The 25,069-nt window shown below is 51.8% G+C and overlaps 1 protein-coding gene and 1 long non-coding RNA gene across 53 annotated transcripts in view; one reads left to right on the top strand and one right to left on the bottom strand.

Annotated features, from left to right (window-relative positions):
* Window positions 1-943: 943 nt before the first annotated feature.
* On the bottom strand, window positions 944-4,880 carry LOC123331128. 4 transcript variants are annotated; one of them, XR_006547602.2, is made up of 5 exons: window positions 4,774-4,804; window positions 4,464-4,563; window positions 3,177-3,366; window positions 2,147-2,362; window positions 944-1,019 (listed from the first exon to the last, which is right to left on the bottom strand). It is a non-coding gene; the product is annotated as an uncharacterized LOC123331128 (long non-coding RNA). The 4 variants fall into 4 exon arrangements; XR_006547601.2 differs by having other exon boundaries at window positions 3,177-4,563; window positions 4,774-4,880; XR_006547600.2 differs by having other exon boundaries at window positions 4,464-4,874.
* A 404-nt stretch (window positions 4,881-5,284) lies between these two features.
* The window catches only part of CELF4 (CUGBP Elav-like family member 4), a 312,994-nt gene continuing 293,209 nt past the window's right edge, over window positions 5,285-25,069 (top strand). For 33 of the 49 annotated variants that reach the window (XM_025273295.3, XM_044934447.2, XM_025273294.3 and 30 more), the window contains exon 1: window positions 5,287-5,797. In XM_025273295.3, coding sequence (XP_025129080.1) covers window positions 5,512-5,797 — 286 coding nt within the window. In that variant the 5' untranslated portion in view covers window positions 5,287-5,511. Of the gene's footprint in view, window positions 5,798-25,069 lie in introns of all 49 variants that reach the window. The other 16 variants (XM_025273281.3, XM_025273279.3, XM_025273314.3 and 13 more) reach the window with 3 other exon arrangements.

The raw sequence follows: 25,069 nt of genomic DNA, 5'->3' as shown, positions 1-25,069 counted from the left end.
AGGGTTCACTCCCCTGGCCAGGCCTGCTGAGGGCTCAGGACAGGACAGGGGAGCCCTTCAACTGTGCACTCTGGGTGGCAGGAGACTGCTAATTGAGAAAAGGCAGATGCTGTTTTCCTCTTTTTTCCCACCTCAATTACTGTTTCTTATACCACGAAACCTTCCCAAATTATTCAAGGACAGAACCCCTGGGCTTATGAGGAATATAGAAAAACAGACTTCCGAGGCCGCGTTAAGCCTCGCCTTGCCCACCCTACCTGCCTCAACTCAGGAGCCTTACCTCTTCAGCATCCCACAGAGCCCAGAGCCCCTTGTCCTTTTCAGGCCCGGCAGCTCCACCCACTGCCTCAACTTCTCTCATCTCCTCCCAAGTGGACCCACCACTTCCTGCAGGGCCAGATCAGAGCTCACCCCACCAGCTAGCCAACCCTGGGTGCCACTGCAGCGTCACCCTCTCCAGGATCCCATGGCACAACTCTCCCGCAACTTTCCCTCGAGCCCCCAACTGGGTCTTGCCCTTGGCTGGTTTACCAGGCTCTGAGTCAGTCTCTTGGCCCAAACAGCAAGCAACTGAGCCTCTCTTTCTCTCCAACCTCCCCTCACTGCCCTCTGCAGGGCTGGGCAAGCAGTTCACTTCAGAAGGACTTTAACTGGAGGTCTGGTCTCTGCTGGGGGTGCCCCATCAGACCGAAGCTCTGTTTTCAGCTGGCTCTCAACAAAACCTTAGAGAACAGATACTTCTTGCCCTCCTAGCCCTAAGGCCAGGCCATCAGCCAGCTCTCTGGCCATCTACCCTTCCTCATCCTGCCCATTTTACCTCAAGGCTGCTACCCGCATCACAGATCACCACACAGCTCGGGATCATCTTCTGTTTTCCCACGTGTGGATGTGGAACTCCTCGGCCAGGAAGACATTTAACCATCTGTTGCCGTTTGCTGTTCTAGGGCTTTTCACTTGGGATGACTTTGGTCTTTCTAACAAGATAGCTGGGTCTTCCCAGGCCTGTCCTTTCTCTGTTGCTGCCAGGGGAGAAAAGGACAGGCTGTATCAATGTAAGAATGACTGAGTGGGTGCCTCTAAGCCAAGTTGCTGTGCATGTTCTACCCTGCTTGTGTCTCACCCTGGGCTTTGAACTCCTTCTGGGAGAGAGTTTGCCCAAGGAGAGTCCCAGGGACAGGGGGGCCTGGTAGGCTGCCATCTGTGGGATCGCACAGAGTCGGACATGACTGAAGTGACTTAGCAGTAGCGGTTGCAGCCCCTATCCTTAGAGTCTATTTGAATGAACACAGCCTTGCTCCCAAAATCAAATTAGACATTGGGATCTAGAAACTCCACCCTAGCACCTGCTGCGTGCCCTTGCCTCTCCAGATGGCTTGGTTCCTGCCCTCCGCCAGGTCTCAGTCTCAACTAAGAAAGAAGATTCACAGGCAGGAGAGCCCATGCAGGTCTGAGGGTTTGTGGTCACGGCCAAAGCTGCAAACGTGGTTCCGTGGGTACCAGAGGGAGGGGAGTAACGGTCCCCCAGCTGGAGGGGAGCTGAGCACAATGAGGCCCTCTTCCCTTCTTGAGGAGGAGGGGGGCAAAAGGAAGTGACGAGTAGGAAGCGAGAGGCTTCACAAGGATACCCCTGAGTCAGGATTCCCACCACATGGATGGGGTGCCCCAAAGATGAATCAGCATCAACGTGTAAACCCCAAAGGCAGAGAGCAAATGAGAAGCAATTGTTTCCAGCTCCCCTTCCATTTGCCAGCCTTCTCCCTCTCAGTGGATGGAACAATTGTGGCCACGAAGTGGCACTTGCAGAAAAAGTTTTCAATCTGTTTAAATGCCACAGTGAGTCATACTTTGCCCCCATCTTCCTCTAATTACGTTTCTCTTGATGATTGAAGGTTAAAAAAATTTAAGTCTTTCTAGGTGATCAAGGACAAGGAGGCCAAAGCACCAACTGAACCACGTTCTTTACTGTCTTCTCAGGGGCCCTTTATGTTCTGAGACACCTGTCTGTGTCATGGTAACCCTATCTCTCGGCTGTGGCTGAGAGGAGGGAGCTGAAGAGATCCTCACTGCGTCTTTAAGAGATCCTGCCTTGGCAGAAGCCGCTCCTGGCCCAGAAAGCTGGGGGGAGGTGGGGTGCTTTACCACACACCTGCCCTGGAGCTAAAAGTTGAAGAATGTGCAAGGGAAGACAGCCCAGATCCAAAATAAGCTGTCCTCAGATGGGAGAGAGGGGAGAGTCAGGAACCTTCCCTAGGGAAGAAGAGGCTCTTCATAGCTTCAGGTCCAGGGTCCGGATGTGAAGAGGAACCAGGGTGCAGGAGGCAGATGCGCAGAAAAGCACGAAGCAAGGAGTCTTTGCAAGCCTCTGAAATAACCAGACATTCCCCTTTCAGTAACAACTCCATGCCCCAACTCACTCCTGCCCAGGGGCTGCTTTTATTTATGTATTGGCTATTATTATTAATAATAAAATATGAATAATGAAATGCCTATGAATAATTTATTTGAACCTGGAGGGAAGGGGCTGAGGGTCAGAAAGAAGTGGACCATGAACCTCAGTCCCCTCTTCTGTGCAGGCCCTTCTTTCCCCAGCCCTCCTCAGCTCATTTTCTTTACTTCCCCTGGTCCTCACTTCACTTTGGCAGGTGGGGGAGGCAAGGAGAAAAAGAGGCTTCAAGAAGGAATCATTCTCCTAAACTCCCCTTTTATGGCAGAAAATACATTCCACTCTGTTGTGTGATTCTGGGAGTAAGTATCAGTGCCACAGGATAATGTTGGAAGTAATGTTTTGAACAAAGTTATTGGCCTCTGCTGATGTGTCCTGTGGGAAAGGGGACAGGGAGGTCTTAGCCCAGTGGGTGTATACACACACACGCACGCAGAGTATAGATACAAACAGGGTCTAGGTACATAACCACACTGCATCCACACAAGCACCCATAATCCTGACAGACATACGCACCCATCTCCCAGCCACCAGCTCAAGCCCTCTGTGTGGCTACAAGGGACGCGGGGCTTTATTAGAGCACTTCATGGGCACACCAAGCCCACAGCCACATGTCAGGGAAGCTCTCCGTGTGAGTTTCTGTTGCATTCCTTCAACTTGGGCGTTTTTTAGACCATCAGATAACACTGGATAATGTAAGCCCTGAACCGAGTTATGAACCCACTCTACTTACACAGGATTCCATCAAGCAAAGGCAGGAGTGTCTTAAAATGAAAGGATGAAGTTCCACAATTCTCAGAACTGTACTTGCTGTTAGGGTTGGGCCCGGGATCGTCAGGGAGAGGTGTCCTGGCTGGACTCCGGGCCTGGGGCAGCGAACCTCGGGGCCTCCTCCGGCGCTGGAGAGCTTGGCGGCGTCGTGGCTGTATCAAACGGGCTGGGTCTCGGTTTTCAGGCAGCTAGGGTCTCATTTCTTTAACTAAATTTTAAACATGTCGTCTAGTAACGTCACGTATGCCGAGGGCAAGGAGAGAGAAACGCAAAACACCGGAAAGGGGCCAACGGGGACCAGTCCAGGGTCACACCATCAGCTCTGCCCCGCAACCCGCGAGGGAGCGGCGCGTTATCTTATTTGTCCGGTTTCTGAAGCCGAGAAGAGGCTGTCCTGGAAACGCCAATATAGGAGAGCATGGGGAGCAGGTAAATATCATTAAAAAGGAAAATCTGCTTTCCCAAATCAAGTTCACTACCAGCCTTGGCCCCCAGAGGCGGGGCTGCTCGAACCCAGCTCCCGCGCCAGCCACTCCCTCTCCGGCGCAGCCGACGTCCCGGCCACCGCGGGCCCGATGGGGAACCCGGCGGAGTCCGGGCTGGGCGGCCGGACCCTCGGCCCTCTCCCTCAGACGTGCCGCCCAGCCCTGCACTTCTGGAGCGGGAAGTGCTGCAAACGAAGCCCGTGTGGGGCAGCGCACGCAGCGGGTGTCTGAGTCCGGCCGCAGCCCGGAGAGCGACTCGGGGACTTTATTTCTTTTGATGGTGGCTTTACAAAAGAATAATAATAAAAAATTTTTTTCAATTTGAACCAGTAAAGCAGACAAGGGCAAAATCAAGCCAGTCCCTCGTGCTGGCTCACCGGCCACCGCGCCCAGAAGCTGCCTGCTTCCCCGCCTGGCGAGCGGCCGACGCGCCCGGCTCCTACCTTCCTCCCGCCAGCCGCCTGCCGGTGCAGCCGCTGCGCTTCGGGGCGGGGAGGCAGTCCCGGACGGAAACACCCACCTCCAGCCTTCGCGGGCGGGCTGGGACGAGGGTCGGGCCCCGAATTTCTACGCCCCGTCCCCCCGGCGCGGCCCGACCGCTCCCCAGACCCGTCCTCCCCAGGTAGCTCGGGTGGCTGTAGACAGTTTTGCGGAGGGCGAAGATTTGGGGTTGCTCTGGCAGGTTGGGGATGCGAGGAGGGAAAAAAACAGAGAAAGAGAGCGCGCGCGCGCGAGAGAGCGCTCTTGTCTATAGATTTACCCACATAATATATATTTATGTAGCTTTTTTTTTCTCTCGACACTGATCAATGCGCACTCGGATCGCTGGGCGGACTTCCTCCAAGCCGGCTCGCTTTTTCGAGTCTAAATAAATAAATAAAGGGAACCAGATGGGAGGAAAAGAAGCGCCCATTCTACCTTCGCCGCCGCCCCGCCCGCCATCCCAGCCTTTGCTTCGCCCGCCTGGAGCCCTAATAGAGAGCAGCTCGGTGGATAACGCCCCCCTACATACCCACGAGAAAATGAAAATCAATGTTTTGTTTTGTTTTTTTAAGAAAAGACAAAAAGTTGCACCTGCTGCTATGAACAAAAAGAACCCCCAAAACGCAAACGAGGAGATCAGAAACCCCGTTCCTAACTGGCACCCGCTCCCCGCGGCCGCCGGGCCCGGAATCTCAGCGCCTCCCGAAGAGCCATGCGCCTGGCGCTATTTATAGCCGGGGGCCGTCTCGGACTGTACCACCGCCGCTCGCCGGGGCCGCCGACGGGGGAGGCGCGGGGGACCGGCGCCGCCCCACGCCGCCCGGCTCCCAGCCGCCGCCCGCCGCGCGGGGCCCCCCCCACCCACGCCCGCCGCATCTCACCCTCTCCGGGCCCCGCGCCCCCCTCTACCGCGCTCGCACACTCGCCGCCCCCACCCCTGGTCTGACTGCGAACTTGAACCGGTCCAGCCTGTTTAAACGGAAAGGACAGAGATCCTGTCTGTTCAATGTAAAAAAAAAAAAAAAAAAAAAAATTAAAAAAAAAAAATCAGATCAGACCGAAAGAGAGAGAGAGAGAGAAAGAGAGAGAGAGAGAAGAGAGGGAGGGAGAGAGGGGGGAGAGGAGAGAGAGCGCGAGCGCGAGCGAGAGAAGAGAGGAGAAAGAGAGAGAGAGAGCAGAGAGCGAGCGCAGAGCGAGGTGTAGAGCAACCGAGGGGGAGAGAACCCGAGTGTGTGTGTGCGTGTGCGTGTGAGAGCGCGAGCGAGCTTGCGAGGGAGAGGAGCGAGAGAGTGCGAGCGAGAAAGAATAAAAGGAAAGAAGATTTTCTCTATGTATATAAAGATGGCCACGTTAGCAAACGGACAGGCTGACAACGCGAGCCTCAGTACCAGCGGGCTCGGCAGCAGCCCGGGCAGCGCCGGGCACATGAACGGATTAAGCCACAGCCCGGGGAACCCGTCGACCATTCCCATGAAGGACCACGATGCCATCAAGCTGTTCATTGGGCAGATCCCCCGCAACCTGGACGAGAAGGACCTCAAGCCCCTCTTCGAGGAGTTCGGCAAGATCTACGAGCTGACGGTTCTGAAGGACAGGTTCACAGGCATGCACAAAGGTGAGTGCACCTTTCCCTCCCAACTTTGCCGGGGAGAAGGAGCGGGCGGGCGGGTCGGGCGGCCGGCGACGAGCGAGCGAGCGAGCGAGCGGGAGACGGCGCGAGAGGGAGCCTCCGGCGGACGCCGAGGAGGGAGGCGCTCCGGCAGCGGAGACCGGGACTAGGGTGCATGGGGCAGCTGCTCGCCGGGGCAAGGCTGAATTTTGGGCAAGAAGCTGATAGACGCGGTTTCGTGAGGGGAGAAGCGGGAGCAGAAGAAGAGAAAGAGAGGATCGAGAGAAATCGGGGCTTGGCTTTTTGGGTCCAGCGACTTGAAAGATTGGGATGGGGACGGCTGTGCCGGCCGAGCCCGGGACGCTGAGCGGACTGGCGGGCTCTCCAGCCGGCCGGGGACCAAGGGTGCTGTCCATCGCCGTGGTGCTGAAAATGCTAACAGGAGATGGTCTTCTCCTTCGCTCCGGGCCAGAGTAGCAGGGAGCGCAGCCGTCTAAAAAAAAAAGAGGTGACAAATTCAAAGAGATATTTTTATTTCGCTATCAATTTGACAGTAAACTCTCCCTGTCGAGCCGTGTGCCTGAATAATCCGGTTGTGGTTTGAGTGGTGGAGGAGGGGGTGGGGGGTTGGTTGTTTGAAGGAAAGAGGGACAAAACCTAAGGCAAGAATTAGCAAGGAACCAGCCATCCCCTGGTAGAGTGGGGGGTCAGAGAAGCCTGAATGATCCCCTCCTCAAGAAAGCAGGCAGGGCTTCGGGAAAAAATGTGTGTGTGAAAGATAGGCATTTTGGAGGGTGTATCCTAAATTATCCCAAACTCACCGTGCAGAGACGTTTATAGTACATTATTTCTCTCCCTTGAAGCAATCATTGCTAGTGAGTACTTGGAGGAGGGGGAATCAGAATGATCAAAGAATTAAAACCCAGCAACTTTTTAGGAAAGTGGTCATGGGAATTGTCTGCAGCCTGTCTGTTTTCTCCTTGTTTTATTATCTTTAAGGCAGAGCCCCAAACGTGTTCAGTTGTAGAACGAGTGTGGGTGGCTGGTGGGTGACGAAATTAGCCCAGTGCTTGCTCCCTAACCGTAATGTATAGGATGTGCAGCGGGAATTAATCGGGGCTGGAGCTGTGTGGGCAAGTTAAATGCTTTCTGAGAGAGATTGATCGTCAGGCAGAGAGGGAGCACCAGGCTAAGGAAGTTGTAAGGGATGTGTATGGACGTTCCGTTTTTAATAAACAGTAGTGGGGAGAGCTGCTGAAGATGCTGTGTATAGAGCTGGTGGTTTTAAAGATGAAAACACACACACGCACACGCACACCCACCCACACACAGAGAGCAGCCTCATCCTTGGCCACAAATGGGCTATGAGCAGAGCTGATCCTCCGGCACATTAGGTGCAGAGTGCGGAGCTGTCTGGTTCTCTGAGCAGCAGTGGTTTTCACTATCACAACCTCCCTCCTTCTCCAGCCCTCCCTTCATCCGAATACTAAGCAGAGCTCCAAACTCTTCATAGTTGGAGTCCCAGAGAGCAGTTTTTATTGGCTTTAGCATCTTCCAGCTTGCCTGCTGAGGAGTAAATCTTAAAGTTAATGGCATGTTGAGTGGCACAAAAACACAGCAGAATGGAAATATACTGGGTTTGTTGGGGTGGGGTGAGGGTGGGGGCTGTAATGGAAGGAGAAACCAACCTTTATTCAATATGGAGAAAATGTCTGTCTGTTCAGAAGAGAAACTGGAAAGGTGGAATGGGGAGGCAGTCTTCGAAATAATATTTGTTTCCCCTTTTATCACCCTCCCTCTCAAGACAACCATATCTCTGTAGTTTTTCCCTTTCCAATCAAGCTCCCTAGAAGCTAATCAAGGTTTGTATCAAACCTTTGTCATTTTAATACGTCCCCAGATTTTAAAATAGCAATAATGAAAATTAAAAAGCAGAGGTATGGAAATTCTTTGTCCATCTTAATGATAGGTTCTTGTGGGGATTTGAGATTTTAAAGTTTAAAAAAATCAAAATCCACTAGAGGCAAAAAGACAGTTGTGAAGAACTGAGCTTCCTATGAGATCTGGGTTGGAGCACTTTCTTTGCTTCTTTATTTTAAATGAAGATAATCTTAAACAATATTCCTTGGTTTTTTCTCAAGACCCCCCACTGGTATCATCACTCTGTTTCTGATGGTTTGGGGGGCTCCCTTGTATTATAGTAAAGACGTAGAATTATCATTATTTGCATCAGGAAGGCAGAGAAGGTTAAGATATAGTGGTATCATATGTAACACATCATATATATATATACACATACACATATCTGGGCAGAATTCCTAGGACAAGCAAAACTTCATTTTCTAAATAATTCCTCCCCTAAACTGGCTCAGTCAGGGGCAGGCAGGCCCTTTGGCTCTGGGTGCCTCGTTGTCGAAGCTCACCCTTCAGAGCCTGAGTGTATATTTTCCCCTATGAAACTTCCTGCCTCTCCATCCTTTGGATTTTTATAGGCAAGGTTGGGCCACAATGTCCCTAACAGTGCCTGGAAGCTTGGAGAGAGCTGAATAAATGAGACAGTTTCCAAGGGCTGGTTTATTCAGTCCTAGAAGAGTTTGAACTCCTCCTTCAGTGATACAGCCTGATTTATTAGCTAATCCTGATAAAATAAGCCTCCGGCCACCTTAAAAAATTACTCGCTTGCCATTGGTGATTAATTACTGTTAAGTCAAAAAACATGATGAGGCTTGAAGAATGAGGGTTGCATTTGGCTTCTAGATTTCCCCCAATTCTGAATTATAACATGAGGCTAGAGATAGAAACGTGCCTTTGTTAAGCCTGGTTTCAGAGTATATTTGTGGCTTTTTCTTTCCCCTGCTTGAATTTCTAACTTCTAATGAATCAGACTGGGATAAAATTGAGAGACATGATAGGATACCGGCCTCCAGTGTGGATGGAATAAGCCTATTACTGGTTAAGAGAAGAAGAAGAAAATAAGTAAAAATTAAATTAAGTGCATGAGATTTCAGGTGGGTATCCATTTGTTGGCTACCTGCCATCTCTGGTAACTAAAGAAGGAAAGAGTTCTAAGGGTTAATGGAATACCTGCCATGCGTAGAGTGAACCTTAAAAGGCAATTACTCCAGTCAAATTGGGAGTCTGGAGGAGGGAGTAGGTGGGTGTTGTGGAGCAAACTCAGCCGTATCAGAGAAAGGCTGTTGGGCTGGGGAGGCAGCAAATAGCAGTTGTGGACTGGGGTGATTACTGTAAAGGTAAATTCACCCCCTGGAGACCAGAAAGCAAATGGGCAAAGGGAGATCTGGGTGCCAGGCAGAGAGAGAAAGGAAGAAAAAAAGCCCAGAACAATCTGAAGAAACAACACCTAGGAAAGACAATCCAGTTTAATGCAAACTCTCCCAGCCAACTCAGAGTCTCCTTTTCTCCCCTGTTAGAAGCACTTTGAGAAAGATTGTTTTTCCAGGCTCCAAAGAGAAAGACATTGTGCTATTGATTAAAGAAGAGAGAGGTAAACTCCCAGGGTAGCAGCAAAAGTGAGCTGAGGACCAATGTTGCCTCTTCCTGTAGAAATTTTCTCCTTTGGAGGAAGAAACAGGTCACCCACTAGTCTAATTCTTTCCCTCACTCACTTTTTATTTATTTCTCTTTTTTTCCTTGTATTTCCTGGAGAAGAGAAGCAGGACTGAAAATACATATGCACACATAGTCATGACCGTTAACACACACACATGCAGTTAGTGGATCACACATGAACAAGCCACAATCCATTCATAACTTTGGTCTTGTCTAGCAGGATAGGAGGCAGCAAAGACTGAGTTACTGGGAGACATAAAGACTAGTGCTCTCTGGATAGCCATATTATAATGCATTATCTTTGAAGTCATTTAAGTCCAATTTAAGTGGTATTTAGTATAATATTTATGAATTAATGTAATCTAAACATAAGGCTGTCCCCAAAGGTTTAAACGGCCTTTACTACTGATGTGTGCTTGTTCCCAGAGCCGGCGATGCATTTTAATCTAAACAGCCAAGTCCTCATCACAGTCCCTCTTGTTAACCAGTCAGAACAGATCTGTGGCCTGGATAACCCTTCTGCATTGAGATTTTCCTCAACTGCATGGAGGAAAATATACTCTACTAGCAGCCCCAGGGGCTTCCAGTGCGGGAACCACAGCTTCAGAGACTTCAGCCCCTCATACTTTCATACTATATCCAGAGGGAGGGTGGGGACAGAGTAATGGAACCTTCTGTGAATTGAGCTCCGGAGAGTATATCATTTTGAAATATACTCATCGTCAGATTCACAACCTCTCATTTCAATGGTATCTGAGTAGGAAATTCCTCAAGCCCCTTGATTTGGAGTGCAACTGGGAAAAAGGGAAAGGGCAAGGGTTATGATTATGTTTGGGTGATTTGTGACCAGCTTCATAAAATTATGTCTTGTAGTTTTGTGTAAGACGTAACAAAATCATTGAGTTTCGGCTGCTTGACTTTAGCTAAGAGAGCTCGTTGTTGTTTTTTTCCCGAGGTAGGTGAATTAAAGCCAGTGAGGTTCTATCTGATTTCTGTTTTCAAATGAGTCTAAGACACAGGGAAGCCAAAGTATCAGCATGGTCATCAGCTCAATTAAGATGAACTTAAAAAAAAAAACACTTTGGAAAAATAAAAATTCTGTTCTGTCCAGGGAAAGACACTGGCAGAGTGGCTGGTCACACACATCTAGCTTTTAAAAGAAAGATTTGCCTTGTGAGAAAGAGATGGAAAATGAGAACACTGTAATAAAAAAAGAAGAAAAACATTTAAAAAAATGTTTCACTAAAGAAAAGTACCAATAGTAATCATCGCAAAGTTAAAATAAATCTAAACCACAGCCCCTATTTTAAAAACCTCCAAATTCCAGATGTTGATAAGTATTCTATTTAGGAGTAAAGAAAAAAACTATTGGGAAATGATTAGTTTACTTAAGATGCTGGTGGTTATTTGCTGGTTGTGCATGATTTCATTTATCAGACTTCCTGAGAATCAACACACGTGTGTGCACACACACATGCACACACAGAAATAAATTAATCTGCACATGTGCACGTATATGCATCCATGTGCAAGCATGAGTAAGCGCATCCCACACATGTGGGAACCAGGGCTGGCCTAGATTTTACTGCAATTCAACAGGGAGATATTAACACTTCCCCCCCCACCCCACTCAGCTTTAATGGGAATTCTAGATTGGGTTGAAAGAACCCCCTTGGCATACTTTCACTCTCTCCACCTGCTCCAGTTGGCTGATGTTTGTGGCTTCTCAAACAAAAAACCAAAATAAAACAAAAAGAAAAGCTTTTCTTGAATGAAGTCATAGCTTAAAAACAACCCAAAGGAAAACAATTACAAAAATGCATGCCACAGATATGCAAACATCGCCTCCGTTCTGTGTATTGTAAAGTTTTCAGAGTGCTTTGCAGAAGCTTATTTTCAGGGGACATTCCTAATACTCAGCAACCTCAGCGCACTCCAGTGACTGGAGCAAAGGCCATCGCTGTCATTATTATCATCATCATTCTCATTATTGTAATTTATAGACCAGGATGGGAGAGGAGTTTCTGAGTGAGGCCTGAGGAGATATCCAAGACACCACCTCTTTGGTTGAGAAAACAGCTGGGCTCACTTGCCTCTGACGGATTTGGGAAAAACACTGCACACCTCATGCCTTCCACATCACCAGAAGGTGGTCAGTTTCCAAACTGACCTAAGAGGGATCCCACTGGTGAAGATCTGGAACAAGTACTCCGTAGAGGAGAGGAAGAGGCAATAGAAATTAAGTTCCAACATCATAGGCAGAAAAAAGGAAAACTGAAAATTGGGAGGCCCAAATGCCAGCCAGTAGCTGGGAGCACTGGTTTACAGTGGCTGAAACTGCAGCAGCTTCTGAACTTGGAAGGGAAATCCCATGTGACATGCTGAGAGAAGAGCTGGAGGGTGTGAAAACCTGTGTGTGTCTCTGGGTACTGGAGGTCTGGGGGAGGGAAGTTGCTGCAGCCTGCGTGGGTGTTGGTGTAAATGTGAGTGAGTGAGTGAGTGTGTGTGTGTGTGTGCGTGCGTGCAGGGAAGACATGATGAATTCAAGTGGCATGGAGATGATGTTAGGGATAGTTTCACATTGCAAGGCTGTATGTGTGGTCAGGGAGATGGCTGATGGAGAAAAGAGAATAACGCTGTTCTTGTGATTTTGTGCATGCTCCACCTCAGAACTCATGGCTTGGCTCTATCCATGATCTAAGTTCTAGTGTGGAGGTGTGCTCTTATTCATCAGCCTGATATCCCCACCCAAATGTCCAGGTCGGGGAGAGGTTTCATCTCCCCTCACTCATTGCTCTTCAAAGGCTTGCCCACTTCTGCTCACTTATTGACTCATTTTAGAAATGACCTTCCATCCAAGATCTGAGTGGCTAACCACAGAGCCCAGCTCCCTGCAGGCACCGCTCTTCTACCAACTGCATTATTTACCCCACCTGCTGCCCCTCGGCATCCCAGTCCTACCTTCCTCTTGTAGTGCTCTCTCTCTCTCTCTCACACACACACACACAAACACACACACACACACACACACACACACAGGACTTGGCCATGCCAATCAAGCTAGGCCCTGGCAAGCAGGGGGCTGCATTTAACTTGAAAGCATGTAGAGGTGGCAGGGACCTGGTGGCCCACCTTTTGGGCTCTCTGCAAAGAAAACATGTTCTCTTCCTTTACTTTCACCTTTTCTGCAGCCCTTCAAATACACGCATCTTCAAGAATCACAGAAAGCATCTAATCCTGCCCAAATAGCCTAGGTGAGGGGAACAGAGCCCCCAGCTCAGTTGAGGCCCTTTTATCGTCTTCTTCCGTGTCCCTCTTTTCTTTTCCCCCCTTGCTACTAAAGATGCCCTCAGAAATCCCACAGTGGGCCTGGAGAGAAGGATCCATGCTCCACTTGGTGACATGAGGGTGTGGTGAAAGATGTCAGGGCAAAAGGACAATGATGGGGTAGAAATAGTGGCAGACGAATTTCCAGAGTTGATGTGCTTGTCCTAAGGGCTTCCACCATCTCCACTCATCCAATCTCCAGTGGCCCCAGGATAGGTGTAAAGCCCAAGCCACAGCTCTGCCCACAGAAACCAACAAAGCAGTCAGGTGGGCAGCCCCAAGGTGATTGCCCTCCTTTCTGAGTCCCTCTGGGAGCAGAAGCGGATGCGCTCAGGACCGTGCACTCACGGGGCCGCTCCCCTCTGCGCGCTCCACCTCTGGTTTCCCTTATCCTCCCTTGTATCTCCCCGCCAGCTTGAGCCGACTGACACTCAAACGAAGCGATTCCCAGCAGCTCAGCTCAGGAACAAATCCTACGTGGCTATCTGCAAGATGTAAATAAACCGGTGCCCTCACCGAGACAGACACAGTGCTGCTTCTGTGAGGATGGAACAGCCAAAAATATTGATCAAAGCTCAGGGGGGAAAAAAATTGATAATGAGCTGGCTTCCAACAAGAGCTTAATTGACGGAGACTTCCGAAGGCCGACTCGGGACAGCGCATAAACTGACCGCAATGTTACTTTAGTGCAATACACTCTGCTTTAATTAATTATCACCTTTGTTAAGAACAGCTCCAGATCAAAGGTTTCTGATTACTTAACAGATCTTGCTATAACAAAGCCCCCCCTTGCATGAGGCTATCCCACTGCTTGAGGTGAGGCAAGCGACCTTCCTACTCATTTCCTTTCCTCTGAGCTGTTGCTTCTTCCTCTTTGTTAAAGACAAACACATCTTACTGCATAGCCGCTCTGTCCTAGGATGGGGAGGGAGAGGAGTGTTGCCCCCCCGCCCAGGGCGTGGGGCCGCTGCTGCGCAGCTGTTTCTAAAATTACACCACTGGGACTTAGTTCATCTTCAGATCTATCTGGCTGAAACAGGGAGTGTCAATAGAATAAGAACAGACTTTATGGAAATGCAAAGGAAAAGAAAAGATGTGTGTGTGAGTGTTTGTGTGGGGGGGCATGTGCATAAGCAACTATGTGCACATCCACATAAATATTACGGGATCGATACATTTCACATCCGCTGCCCACACCTCTTAACTTCTCCCTCCTGTCTCTTGAGCACCTGTGCTACCGTCATATTTCACTCTGAGAAATGCTCACAGCCAAAGCGTGCATAGATGATGCTATATCGAACCAAGCCATTGTTTGGATGTGGTGGTGGAATCTGGGTGCCCATTGAAGGATGGTCCTTGCCTGGAATAGCTGGTGCCTAAAGAGTCCACTTCTCAAGGTATGACAGGAACCTCACTCTCCAGAGTCCCCCAAACCTGCAAACTGACAGGTGACTTACTTGAAAGTAACCTTTGGAGTCGTTCTAGGCAGATTTGAATGCCATACGTGGCTGTTTGTTCATTATTCTAATTTAATGATGCAGTCACACCTAATTAATCCATGTCTGGTTTATTCATACACTATGTCTGAGGATCCAAAAGATCTCTCTAGCTAGCTGGCTTCCCTTTACAGGGGCAAGAGAGGGGGCTCTCCCGACAAGTGAGTGTGTCTGGGTCCAAACAGGAATGGATCACTGTAGACAGATTTGATGGAGGCACTGTCCCTGACACACTGTCCACCCACGTAGGAATGGCAGCCGTTACAGAGATGACAGCAGTCACGGAGAGACTAGTGATGAGATCTGTGTGCCTCTGTGCACACCACGTGGGCACACGATACATGCGTTCTGCCAGGGCAACCTTCTAGTAGGCAACAGGCCACACTCCCAGTGTGTATGGAACATCAAGGCCTTAAGGAGTGTCAAGCGTCCCTATGATTGGGAATTTCCGTGCAGAAGGCTGGGAGGCTGAGCTGAGTCAAACTCCCTCTCTGGCCTGAAGCAAGCCAGATGCATTGCCGCCACTGCACAGATTCAGAGACCGAGGCTGGGAGCAGCAGGGCCCCAAAGTCCAGTTTGCAGCGTGGCCCTTGGGGAACCTCCCCATGGCTTCTTCTGGCCAGACTGGTCCCAGTGAGTGCTGCCTCTTGCCTGGCAGGTACACCGAGAGAACGAGGCATCAACCTAATAATATCTTATAAAGCCAAGCCTCCTGCGCTAGTCCTAGGAGACAAGAGGCATCCAAAGATCAAACACTACATCACAGTGTATTTGTAGGCACTCTCTGATTCTGCTACCTCCCTATAATGCTCTAATTGACTATTTGATCAGCTCTAAAAGGGCCGGTGTTCAAGTCAGACACACACACATTCACATGCACACTCACACACGCATGTCCACACACACATACACTCACCACACAAGCACACACCCGCAGGCTCCCTCTTGCACATGGCACTATACCCACACCAGCTCACCCCACAAGGGTAGATTTGCACAGGAGATGCTTGAAGGTGAGTGAAATCACACACCTAAGATTGTACATGCCCTTCCAGTAATGGGCTTATCAATACCTCTTAAAGAAATGTGACAGCCAGCCCAGAGTGATTCAGTTGTGTGGACAAAGGTCAGCATATAGATATCCATTATTAATAATATCAATATCTTGGTTGACCAATATAACCAGAAACTGTATCATGTCGCTGCTGATGGGCGAGGCTGGGAGGACTCCGCGGCAAAAGCAGGAAATTAGGCCCATGTAAAATTAATCATATTGACTGATTCTAAGAATATACGGAGAGGCGAAGACGTCGAGAGCGTTTGCCATGGTGGGAAAGGGGGACCTTGCTCCCAGAAGCTCCCTGGTCTTGAACTCTTGGAAGGAGCCCAGGGAGATGGAGGTGTCCCTGGGTGACCGCCGAGCACACTTTCCTTCATCTGGCCTCTGCTTTCCAGCCGGGTGAGGTGGAGGAGAGGTGTTCTCTGAACAGGAAAAGAAAGAAATAGGATCCCCTCACCATTATCCACCTAACATATCCATATCTTTCTGTCAAATCGATACTTGGCTTGGTTTGGTCTCACCGGATGGAGCACAGTGAGCATCCTTGAGCCTGCTGGGTGAGGAGGTCCATCTCTGAGGGGCGGTGTGAGCCTGGAGCCGCATCGCCAGGTACATGGTGGGGACGTAGGCCCCTAGGGGAAGTCAGTGTGCACCCTTTGCAGCTTAGGGGGTCCCAGGAAGAAAGGCACCCAAGCAGATCAATCTTGTGACTGGCTTCTTGAGACCAGAGGAGCCAGAGGCTTAAGGTCTTGCTTCACCAGTGTTGCCGGTGGGGTTGGAGTGGTCTGGACTATAGAAGGCTCCTGCTTGCTGGGCTCACCACAGTGAGCAGGAAGAAAAGGGAAGGCCGTGCGTCCCTGGCCTTGGAATCGCCGCAGGTCTGTCCTGGCCCCTTGCGGCCTTCCTGCCAGAGCCCAGGTCACACAGTGCGTGGGCTTCCTCAGCCGTCCTGGGCAGCACCAGGTGGGAAAGGTGTGGACAGCAGAGGCTCCAGTGGCTGGGGGCTTGGCAGAGAGAGAACAGAGCTGACAATTCGGCTCGTTTCTTTTCTCTGTTCCCAGAGCCTGTGGAGGCAGCTGGAAGGGAGACTGCCTTAGAGGCCTGGTCCCCGAGTTGGGTGATGGTGGATAACAAGAAAAGAGCTGCACAGGTGCAGGGGAGATGCCTTTGATGAGGAGGAAGGAGAGGAAGTGGTTTGGGTGGCTGGCATGGGAGCACTTGGGCTCATCATACAGGCCACCTGTCTCCCCCTCCTGGCCTCAAGCACACTCAGAGTCTGGCCATGCGCTTACACACAGTCCCTGGGATCAAGGGTTTTGGCCAGTCTCTGCTCGCTCCCTGCCCCCCGGGGCTAACAGCCTTGCCTCGTTGGCCTCGGCTACCTTGGATAGTTCTCAGATCTCCACCTTGCCCACCACTTCCCTTCCCCGCCCAGACTAGGCACTAGATGTGGCCACAGAGATGTTAGGGGAAGATGGGTCCTACTGCCCAAGGGCACCCCCCTTCGCTCACAGAGCCTTACCACCTCCTGGGCCCCAAGGCCTCAGTCTAAGCAGAACAGCCTGAAGCTCAGAAACTGGGCTTCTCCTGTGGACTTTCCCTACTTTGGGGAGGAGCCCCCAAACTGTGCTTGTGGGAAGGCTCCCCACTCCTCCAATGGTCGCCTGCCCTCTTCCGACTCTCAAGCCGGGCCCTGGAAGCCCAGACACCGGCTCCTGCCACAGTCCTAGCTCGGCCCCATACCCCACTCCTTACCCCTACAGGACAAGGAAGGCTTCCTCTTATGTGGGGGAGCCCCGTGCAGGAGTGGGCTTCATGGGACCCTAAGTCTGCGCCTAAGGGCACCAGTCAAACAGCACCGACGTGAAATAAGAGGAGAATCAGAAAATCCAGAAAGTGCTGTAGTTCTGTATGCGTGTGTGTTTTGTTTCGTTCCAAACATGAATAATTCGTATATGGTATAGTATGGGTTTTATTCTTCATTCCATATACTGGGACACCAGAATCTTTTCCATACTTTGGGGTCTGATGTGGGTCCAGCTCTGAATTGTTATAGCTCTCAGCTTCCACAAATGCCCCCCAGAAAAATCACAGGCACACTCGACCGTGTTCCTGACAATCCAGGCGCGGCCGCAGGACCTACTCGTGAGTGATCATTCAGTTCCCCCACCAGCCAGGTCCAGCCGAGACCTGAGGGCACCAACCGAAGTCCCATCAAGCGTGGAGCAAGAGCCACCACTGGCTTCTTGTCAGGCCTCATTTTCTCTTGCAGTTTTTTAAAATTCTTTTTTGGGAAAACCAAGATCTCGTCTTTGCTCTCGTCTTGATGATTTCAATAAGTAAATTATTAGATTTATTTGTGAGTCAATTCTGTTGTGATTGTGTTGGGCAGCTTTGAAAGTCCACTGGAATGAGGAGCAGAGGGTGAGGGCTGGGGCTGGAAGGACCGGAGCAGGTCCCCAGAGAGAGGAGTGCAGCAGAGATGACCAGGCAGTGTCTCTGTGGGGAAAGTGTGCCCGAGGTGGCAGGGAGCAGCCACTCCTCAGACCAGGTCACAGTGGCAGACGGCTGGACTGGGGGAGGGTGGGGGAGATGGGATCAGGGGCCCAGGTGGCGGCCAAGGAGCTGAGCAGGGGGTGGCCAGAGTCGCTTTCATCTGAGCGAGACCCCTGTCCATGACTCACGCTGTCTCCAAAGCCTTGGTGTGTTTCTCCTGAGTTTCTCAAGTTTCTCAGCCAAACAGTAACTCTTGCGTGTTCTGACCTGGGTCAGCAGAACCAGGCTGGTCTTCAGCAGAGGCCCCACAGCCAGGAGAAGAGGGTCCCCTAAGGCTGGCAGAAGATCCTGCTGGGGCAGGAGCAGGGAGGGGCATGGACCGGCTCCAGTCGGCTGCTAGGATGATGACCCCAGACCAGCCCCAGGAGGAGTGCCGGGTCACACTCCCAACCTTGGGGCCAGGGGCAGCCTTCTGCAAAGCAGAGAGACAGTTTGGCATTCCAGTGGGGGAGCCATGCCATGCCCCACACCAGGAAGAACCCGGGATGATGGAGCAGAAATAGGGCTCCCTAGAGGAGGCAGATTCACATGTGACTCAGGTGTCCAGAGGGTCAAGTTCTCTCCCCGGAAGGTGAGGCTCCGCCGTCACCACCATGAAATAACCGGGTGTGTTAGGAAGCAGCAGACCTACAAACAGAGAAGACTACCCAATGTGGGTGTCCTGCTTGGGGAACGAAAGAAGCCCTCCACAGGGGAGAAATCAGATGGGGATGCCAGCCTCCTGCTCACGGGGCTCAGCCCAGACTCCCAGATAGAGAGGGTGAGGACAGCCAGGCTGGGATGCTGCGGCTGAGTCGGGCGGGGAGGTTGGCTCGCTGGCGGCCTGCTTGTTTTGTTTCATTTTGTTCCATTATGTTTCGGTTTTGTCCCACTGCAGTGAAGTCTCATTCGCAGGCTGGTGGATACAGGAATGTCTCACTTTGAATAAATCTGGACCCACCAGCAGCCCAGCTGAGGAGAAGAGTTGGGGGCAAGTGTAGTTGGGGGGGGGGTTGCAGATACGTGGGAGGGAGCTGGGGACACACGGGACCTGCAAGGGCGGGCCTCGCCTGCTTTGGGGCAGCAGTGTTCTTCAGCTGTCCCAACAGCAGTCCACTTGGGCTGAGAAATTACTCATGGAATATTTCCACCCATGCCCATGTTCCCTGTCACCCAGGCAGGTGTCCAGGCTGTCCCCCCTAGGCTTACTCAGCTGAACGCCCCGACTAGTGACCTGGGGGTTCCGGAGGTAAGACTCTCCCCCCGGCCCCCTGCCCTTCGTCTTGGGGAGGGGGGGCCAGCTCAGGAGTGGCTGCAGGCAGCCAGGCAGTGGGAGGAAGCCAAGGACAGCGTTTCCTGGGGGGACGCTGGTCTTGTGGCCAGAGGAGTCTTGGCAGACTCCAGGAGGAGCCGCTCCCAGGGTGGACAGCACACCCGGGTAAGGGCGCCAGGCTCCCCGGGCAGCCCATTTACTGCAGAGGAGCAGTCGGGGTGCCTCCTCCCTCTCTGGGAGACAAAACCCAGCCCAGAGAAGCAAGGAGAGACAAGGTGGCCCTCAGGGCCCTGAACGCGGCTGTGTTTGTGACACACTCTTCTGAGGAGGGAGACTCCTCTCTCAGGCCTTCCACAGAGCTTGGCCCTGGCATCATCCCGACCCCTGGGGCTTCTCGGGGAAGGAACAGAACTGGGCTCTGCCAGGGAGCTGGAGGAACTGTACATGGCTGGCTGCTCCCTGCAGGGACGTGGAGGTCAGTGACACCGTCTTCCAGTGCCCTCCCAGGTCACTGTCACCCAGCCTCCTCTACATTCCCCCAAGCCCCTCCAGGGGACAAACTCCAAGCCCCAGGCTCTCAGGGGACAACCGTCCCCAACCCAAATGACCTCCCTTTCATGTCCCTTCCAAGTCCTGCCCCTTGCTGATCTGACAAATCAAACCAGGCAGATGTACCCCTAGCGGCTGATGGACCTTAATGCGTCACCATCACTGGTGACATGTGCCTCGTTCAGGGACCTTTTAGAGCCCAGGCTATGACCCTTAGAAACATCCCTAAGGGGGGAATTTCTGGCACGGGCCAAGCCAGAGAGAGACACTGTGGGGCCTGGAGGCCGCTGGCTGCTCCCAGGCATGGACCGGCCTGGCTTAAAACCGCGTGGCCAGGACATGGACATGGGGCCCCCCCACCCCCACGTCCCCACACCCCCACACCACAGGACCAGAGGAAGCAGCCAGCGGAGGGGCCGAGACCCTGCCTGTCTCCCGGCAGGGCCTGCACACCCAGGAGGCTGCCAAGCCAGAGGTCTAATCAAATATTAAACACAGTCAGTAAACTTAAACCAGCGCCGTATCTGGAGCACCAAGTCCCTCCCGGAGAGCAGCCCAGCTCCAGCCTGGGGACGCTGCCAGCTCAGCTTTGCCTGGGTGCGGGGCTGGGGGCTTCTGGACCCAGGCCCTGCTGTGGGCAGGGAAAGGGGAGACCCACGGAAACCATGGCAGGGAGGGAGGCTCATGGCTTTTCTCCTCCATTCTATTATTCATTTCCTCTGATTTTTATCTAATCTCTCCTGATTGTCCTGGTGAAACTTAATAGACAAAGTGAATTTTTATTACATCATCAATATAATCTCCAGCTAATCAGCAGACTCGGGGGCCACGGCAAGCCCTATAGCTCCTCATATGGCCTCATAAATAGTAGGAACAATCACTGCCAAGCAGGCCTCCTCCACCTCCTCCCAAGAGGCCCTCTCCCCAGACCTATTCTTGGGGTTTCTGCCTTCCCACGGACCCCCACCCAGTGGGCCATGTTGCCGGTCTATGGAGATGTCTTCCCCGTTTGTATTTTTAGTTTTCGCCATCCCAGCTTCAGCTGTTAAAATCGCAAATCTGGGGCTGGTGTTTTGAATGCTGAAATAGCCTAATGTCAACTGATTTTAATTCTACTTTCCTCTGTGCTAGAAATGTGATATGTCATAAGGTATTATATAATCCGACGGATCACAGTATGTACTCTAAATCACATTATATACCAAATTAAGTCCTATATCTTACCATTTACTGTACCTATATAACCTATGTACCAAAGGTGTTTTGGTCATTTAAAGTCAGACCTTGCATCTTATAGACTGTGTCATGGATGTTAAATTATATATTTCATTTATGTTTTACTATGCCTTCCATTTATATAGCATTTTAATCTGTAAAGTGCTTTCTTGTCTATTACTTCTTTCATCCCTCTTGCAATCAGGTACAGTTGATACCTTTTTTATAAAGAAAAATGAAAAAGGGATCATGAAGGAAAATTACAACCTGGTCAAATCCTGCCAGGGTTCAGCAGAGCGGCTCAGACTCAGAACAAGCGCTGGTGAGCCAGGGAAGGGGCCTGGGCAAACCAGAGGGGGCAGAGGCCTGGCTGCTGGCCAAGCAGGAGGATTCCTGGGGCCTGGCCTGCTGGGCTGCCGCTGGCCGAAGGGCAACAAATGATTTAAGGAATGGCCGTTTAGTTTGTTTCCCTACCAACCTGTGCAAAGTTAACTGTGCAACTGAGTGCATCTCCTTGGGAGATTGAGTCTGTTCAGTAACTCTGGGGCGTCTGCTCCCCTGCCCTTGGGGCCACACCACTCTGCTCTGGGGTGGTTTGGATTTGGGGAAACCAGCAAGCATCACTTAGAGTCAAATCCTATAGATAAGGTGGGTGACATAGCTGTTGAATCTGGCCTTGGCCACCCACACCATCAGCTCTTTGAGGGAAGGGGGCATCTGCTCCTTACAGGCAGATCAGAGCCAACTCAACAAGTGACCAGGCACGATTCCTTCACAATTCCTCCAAAGGGTGGAATCGGCCACCAGCCACCTCCTCTGATTCTGTACAAAAGGCTGCTTCTTTGAATCTGTCCAGTAGATGGTCTGTGTGCTTTGGGGGTCTTGAGAAGTCTCCTTTGCTTTGGGCCTGACAGTGCAAGAGAGCCTCGATCCTCTGAGGGGCCCCTGGGAGCAGGCAGTGTTTGGGGCCCTGGACACTGCCCGCTGCAGAAGTGGCTGGTGCGCCAAACATGGAGCTGGACACCTGGTCCTCGCCCTGCCTGAATGCCCGGCTCAGAGCTCTCTCCTCTCTAGAATCACGGCAGTGACCTCTGCTCACCCCACCTCTTAGGGTCATTGTGAGGTTGGAAGGAGCTGAGAGGAGGGGAAGTGAGGTGTGAAAGTTAAAATCTCCAGACTCAATGTCATGTCTTCAGTGCCGGCACCCGCATCAGGCCACAGGGAGCTCCGAAAGTCCTGCTCCGTCAGAAATAGGCTGCTCGCGCTGACCTCAGGGCCCAAGGATGGACGGGAGGGACTATTGACAAAGGACCTACCACGTGGCACACACATAGGACTTTTGCTTATTTTATCTCATCCAATCCTCGTGACGAAACTGTGACTGAGATGTCACGGTGCCCCTTTGAATGCCAAGGGAACGGAAGCTCGGAGAGCAGCAACTCGACGGAGCTTACACGCTACGGAGACACGGAGCCAGGATTTGCAACCAAATCTGTCATATTCTCAAGCCCACCTCATTTCCATGACTGCAGCTCCCTTTATGGAAGTAAATAAAAAAAAATCATCTCTCCCATCGCCGTCACTTTACAGATGGGGATGCTGAAGCCCTGTGACATTACAGGCTAACGTTTTCTTAAATCATTCCACACCATTTTTCACAGAGGCTCTGAAAACACGTGCACACACACAAGTGCACATACACATTACAGACACACAGAGGAAACTCGCACAAACACACCCTCTTACAGATACACATATACACTGACACACACACACATACACACAGAGAGAAATATACACTCACAGACATAATAGGAACACACTTGAATATGGATCCCCTGGAGAAGGGAAAGGCAACCAGTCCAGTATTCTCGCCTAGAAAATCCTGTTGACAGAGGTGCCTGGCGGGCCACAGTCCATGGGGTCACAAAGAGTCAGACACAACTGAGTGACTGAGCACAGAGTACACACCCCCCAAAATACAGATATAACAACATATATAAATACATTTCTCAGATGCACATATAGAAACACACTGAGACACACAGACACACATAGAGATGCACACAGACATAGAGGCATGCACTCACACGGAGGCACACACTCGAAAACACCAGACCTCAACAAGGCTTAATTAACCACAAGGCCACAGACACAATTCAGCCTCATACCTCTTGAGCAGGTGGTTTAGAGAAAGGGCTGCCCTGGGCCCAGCTCACAGGCAGGGAGGGGGCCCACTGACCCCTCAGCTCACCTCTCAACATTAGGCCAAAGGCCAAAAGTCCTCTCGCCAGTGCCAGTGCTGCCCAGGAGCCTCGCAAAAGTCCAGGCCAAATCCTCATTAGAAATCAACAAATCCACAGAAGGCATTTGCTGAGAACGCTCCCTCTGCCAGTGCCCTTCCGTGTCCACCTGCAGGCGCCCGGCCAAGCTTCTGTTCATCTGACCAAGACCAAGAAAGGTCCTGGAGAAGTTTGGAGCAGACCTTCCAAGGACCCCACTCCCCCTCTGCTCCTCTAGCCCTGTACATCTGCCTTGGACTGGTCTAGATGTAGCTAAAGCCAGGCTTGTGAGCAAAGAGGCGCCTCCAGGAAACAGAGATTGGAAGGGACGAGACAACAGGTCTAGGTTACAGCCAGTCTGTCCCGGAGGCCGGCAGTCAGGCTGCCCCTTCTGTGGCTCCGAGCAGCGTGGGAGGGTGTCTTCCCACAGAGAGCCCTCTGCTATCCAGCCAGGCCTGCTCCTGGCCTGCAGGGCTCTCATGGCTCTATGGAACCACACTTGTTCCAGGCTTGGCAGACGAAGTGGCCCTGTGCATCGATATTAAAAGAATACACACACGCCATGGAGTAAAGGGTTAGCAATGACAAGGAGCTCGTCAGAGAATGGGAAACTTATGGTTTTCTCAAGGATAAAATCCTGAGGAGTTCTCTAAATGTTCACCACCTGGAGGATGAACAAAGCATATGGAAACAGACTTTGCCAGAATAATGGGGTGGGGCTTCTCTTCCATGAACAGACTTGGGCCAGACCTGCTGTACAGGAGATGCTGTGGGCTGCCCTCAGAGGCCGTGTGTGTGTGTGTGTGTGTGTTGCCCCATTCCATGTGACCATAATGTGCTGACAGGCTGCCAGGGTTGAGGCTCCGTGGGCCGCTCTGGGGACCGTGGAGACGGCTATGAACGGCCGCGGTGTGGGCAGCTGCTGGCGTGCGGTGTGTCTGTTGGAGGAGTGCCACCTGGATGCATGTGACCTCCTTGTGTTGGGCCTTGCTGCATCCTATATGCATGTAGCCCATGTGCTGATGTTGTGTGGGTCATGTGTGTGTGTATGGCAGGTGTGGAGAGCTGAGGTCTCTGCCCTGGCTCTGGAAAGGGAAGGAAGAGAGCAGCGAGCGCTCTAGCTTGTTCCTGCATGGCCACAAAGCTCCCCCATCCTGGAACTTGTGCCCAGGAGGCCCTCCTTTCTCTCAGCCCAAGGGGATCTCACGCCCGGAGCACCTCAGCTCCCATCCTGAGGCTCTGGGTCTGAGCAGAGCCCTGGAATCTGGAGCCCTTCCCTGGAACCACTGTGAGAACAGGGTGTGTGTGTGTGTGTATGTGTAAATACGTGTATGCACACCACCTCCATGTAAGCACACTGAAGTCTCAGCAAGGGAGGCCCAGGCCAGGAGCCGCGTGGACATGCGTGCTCGGATGTGCCGAGTGGACACGAGCATATGGGGGCTGTAACGGGCCCGGGTGGACCAGTCTGTAAGTGACAGATTATAAGTCCAGGACTAGAGTTTCTACTAAGTGCACGTGAGAAACGGCAGAAAAGGTGGGTCCAACTCCCTGGCTGGGCACTCCTGCAGTTCTCTGCCAGTGTGCACGGGGGACATCTCTGTGGGGCCTCTGGCCAGGGTATGGGGGACAAGTGAGGAGGTCAGGGGGAGGCAGGGTCCCGACCTGAGTGGTGTGGGCAGCCTCAGGCGGTGGGACACTAAAGGAAACTGTCCTCCCGAGACCTCACTGCTTTCGCGGCTGCACGGCTGGGCCATCTGTGGCGTTTTTCTCACATTCTGCCCACAGCTTCCCCAGGTACAGCCCTGAGCACCCAGCTCTTCCTGGAGATAGCTGAAAGTGTGGGGCCGTGTGTGTGTGTGTGTGTGTGTGTGTGTGAGAGAGAGAGAGACACTGACAGGGAGCTGGGGTGGGGTGGGGTCGCAGCTATGTGAAGAGACAGGGTCCCCTCCCCACTGCCTCCATCTGGGT

This window comes from Bubalus bubalis, chromosome 22 (assembly GCF_019923935.1).
Source record: "Bubalus bubalis isolate 160015118507 breed Murrah chromosome 22, NDDB_SH_1, whole genome shotgun sequence".
NCBI classification, from domain to species: Eukaryota; Metazoa; Chordata; class Mammalia; order Artiodactyla; family Bovidae; genus Bubalus; species Bubalus bubalis.
The sequence above is the reverse complement of the archived record's forward strand: the minus strand, read 5'-3'. Positions and strand labels throughout refer to the sequence as shown.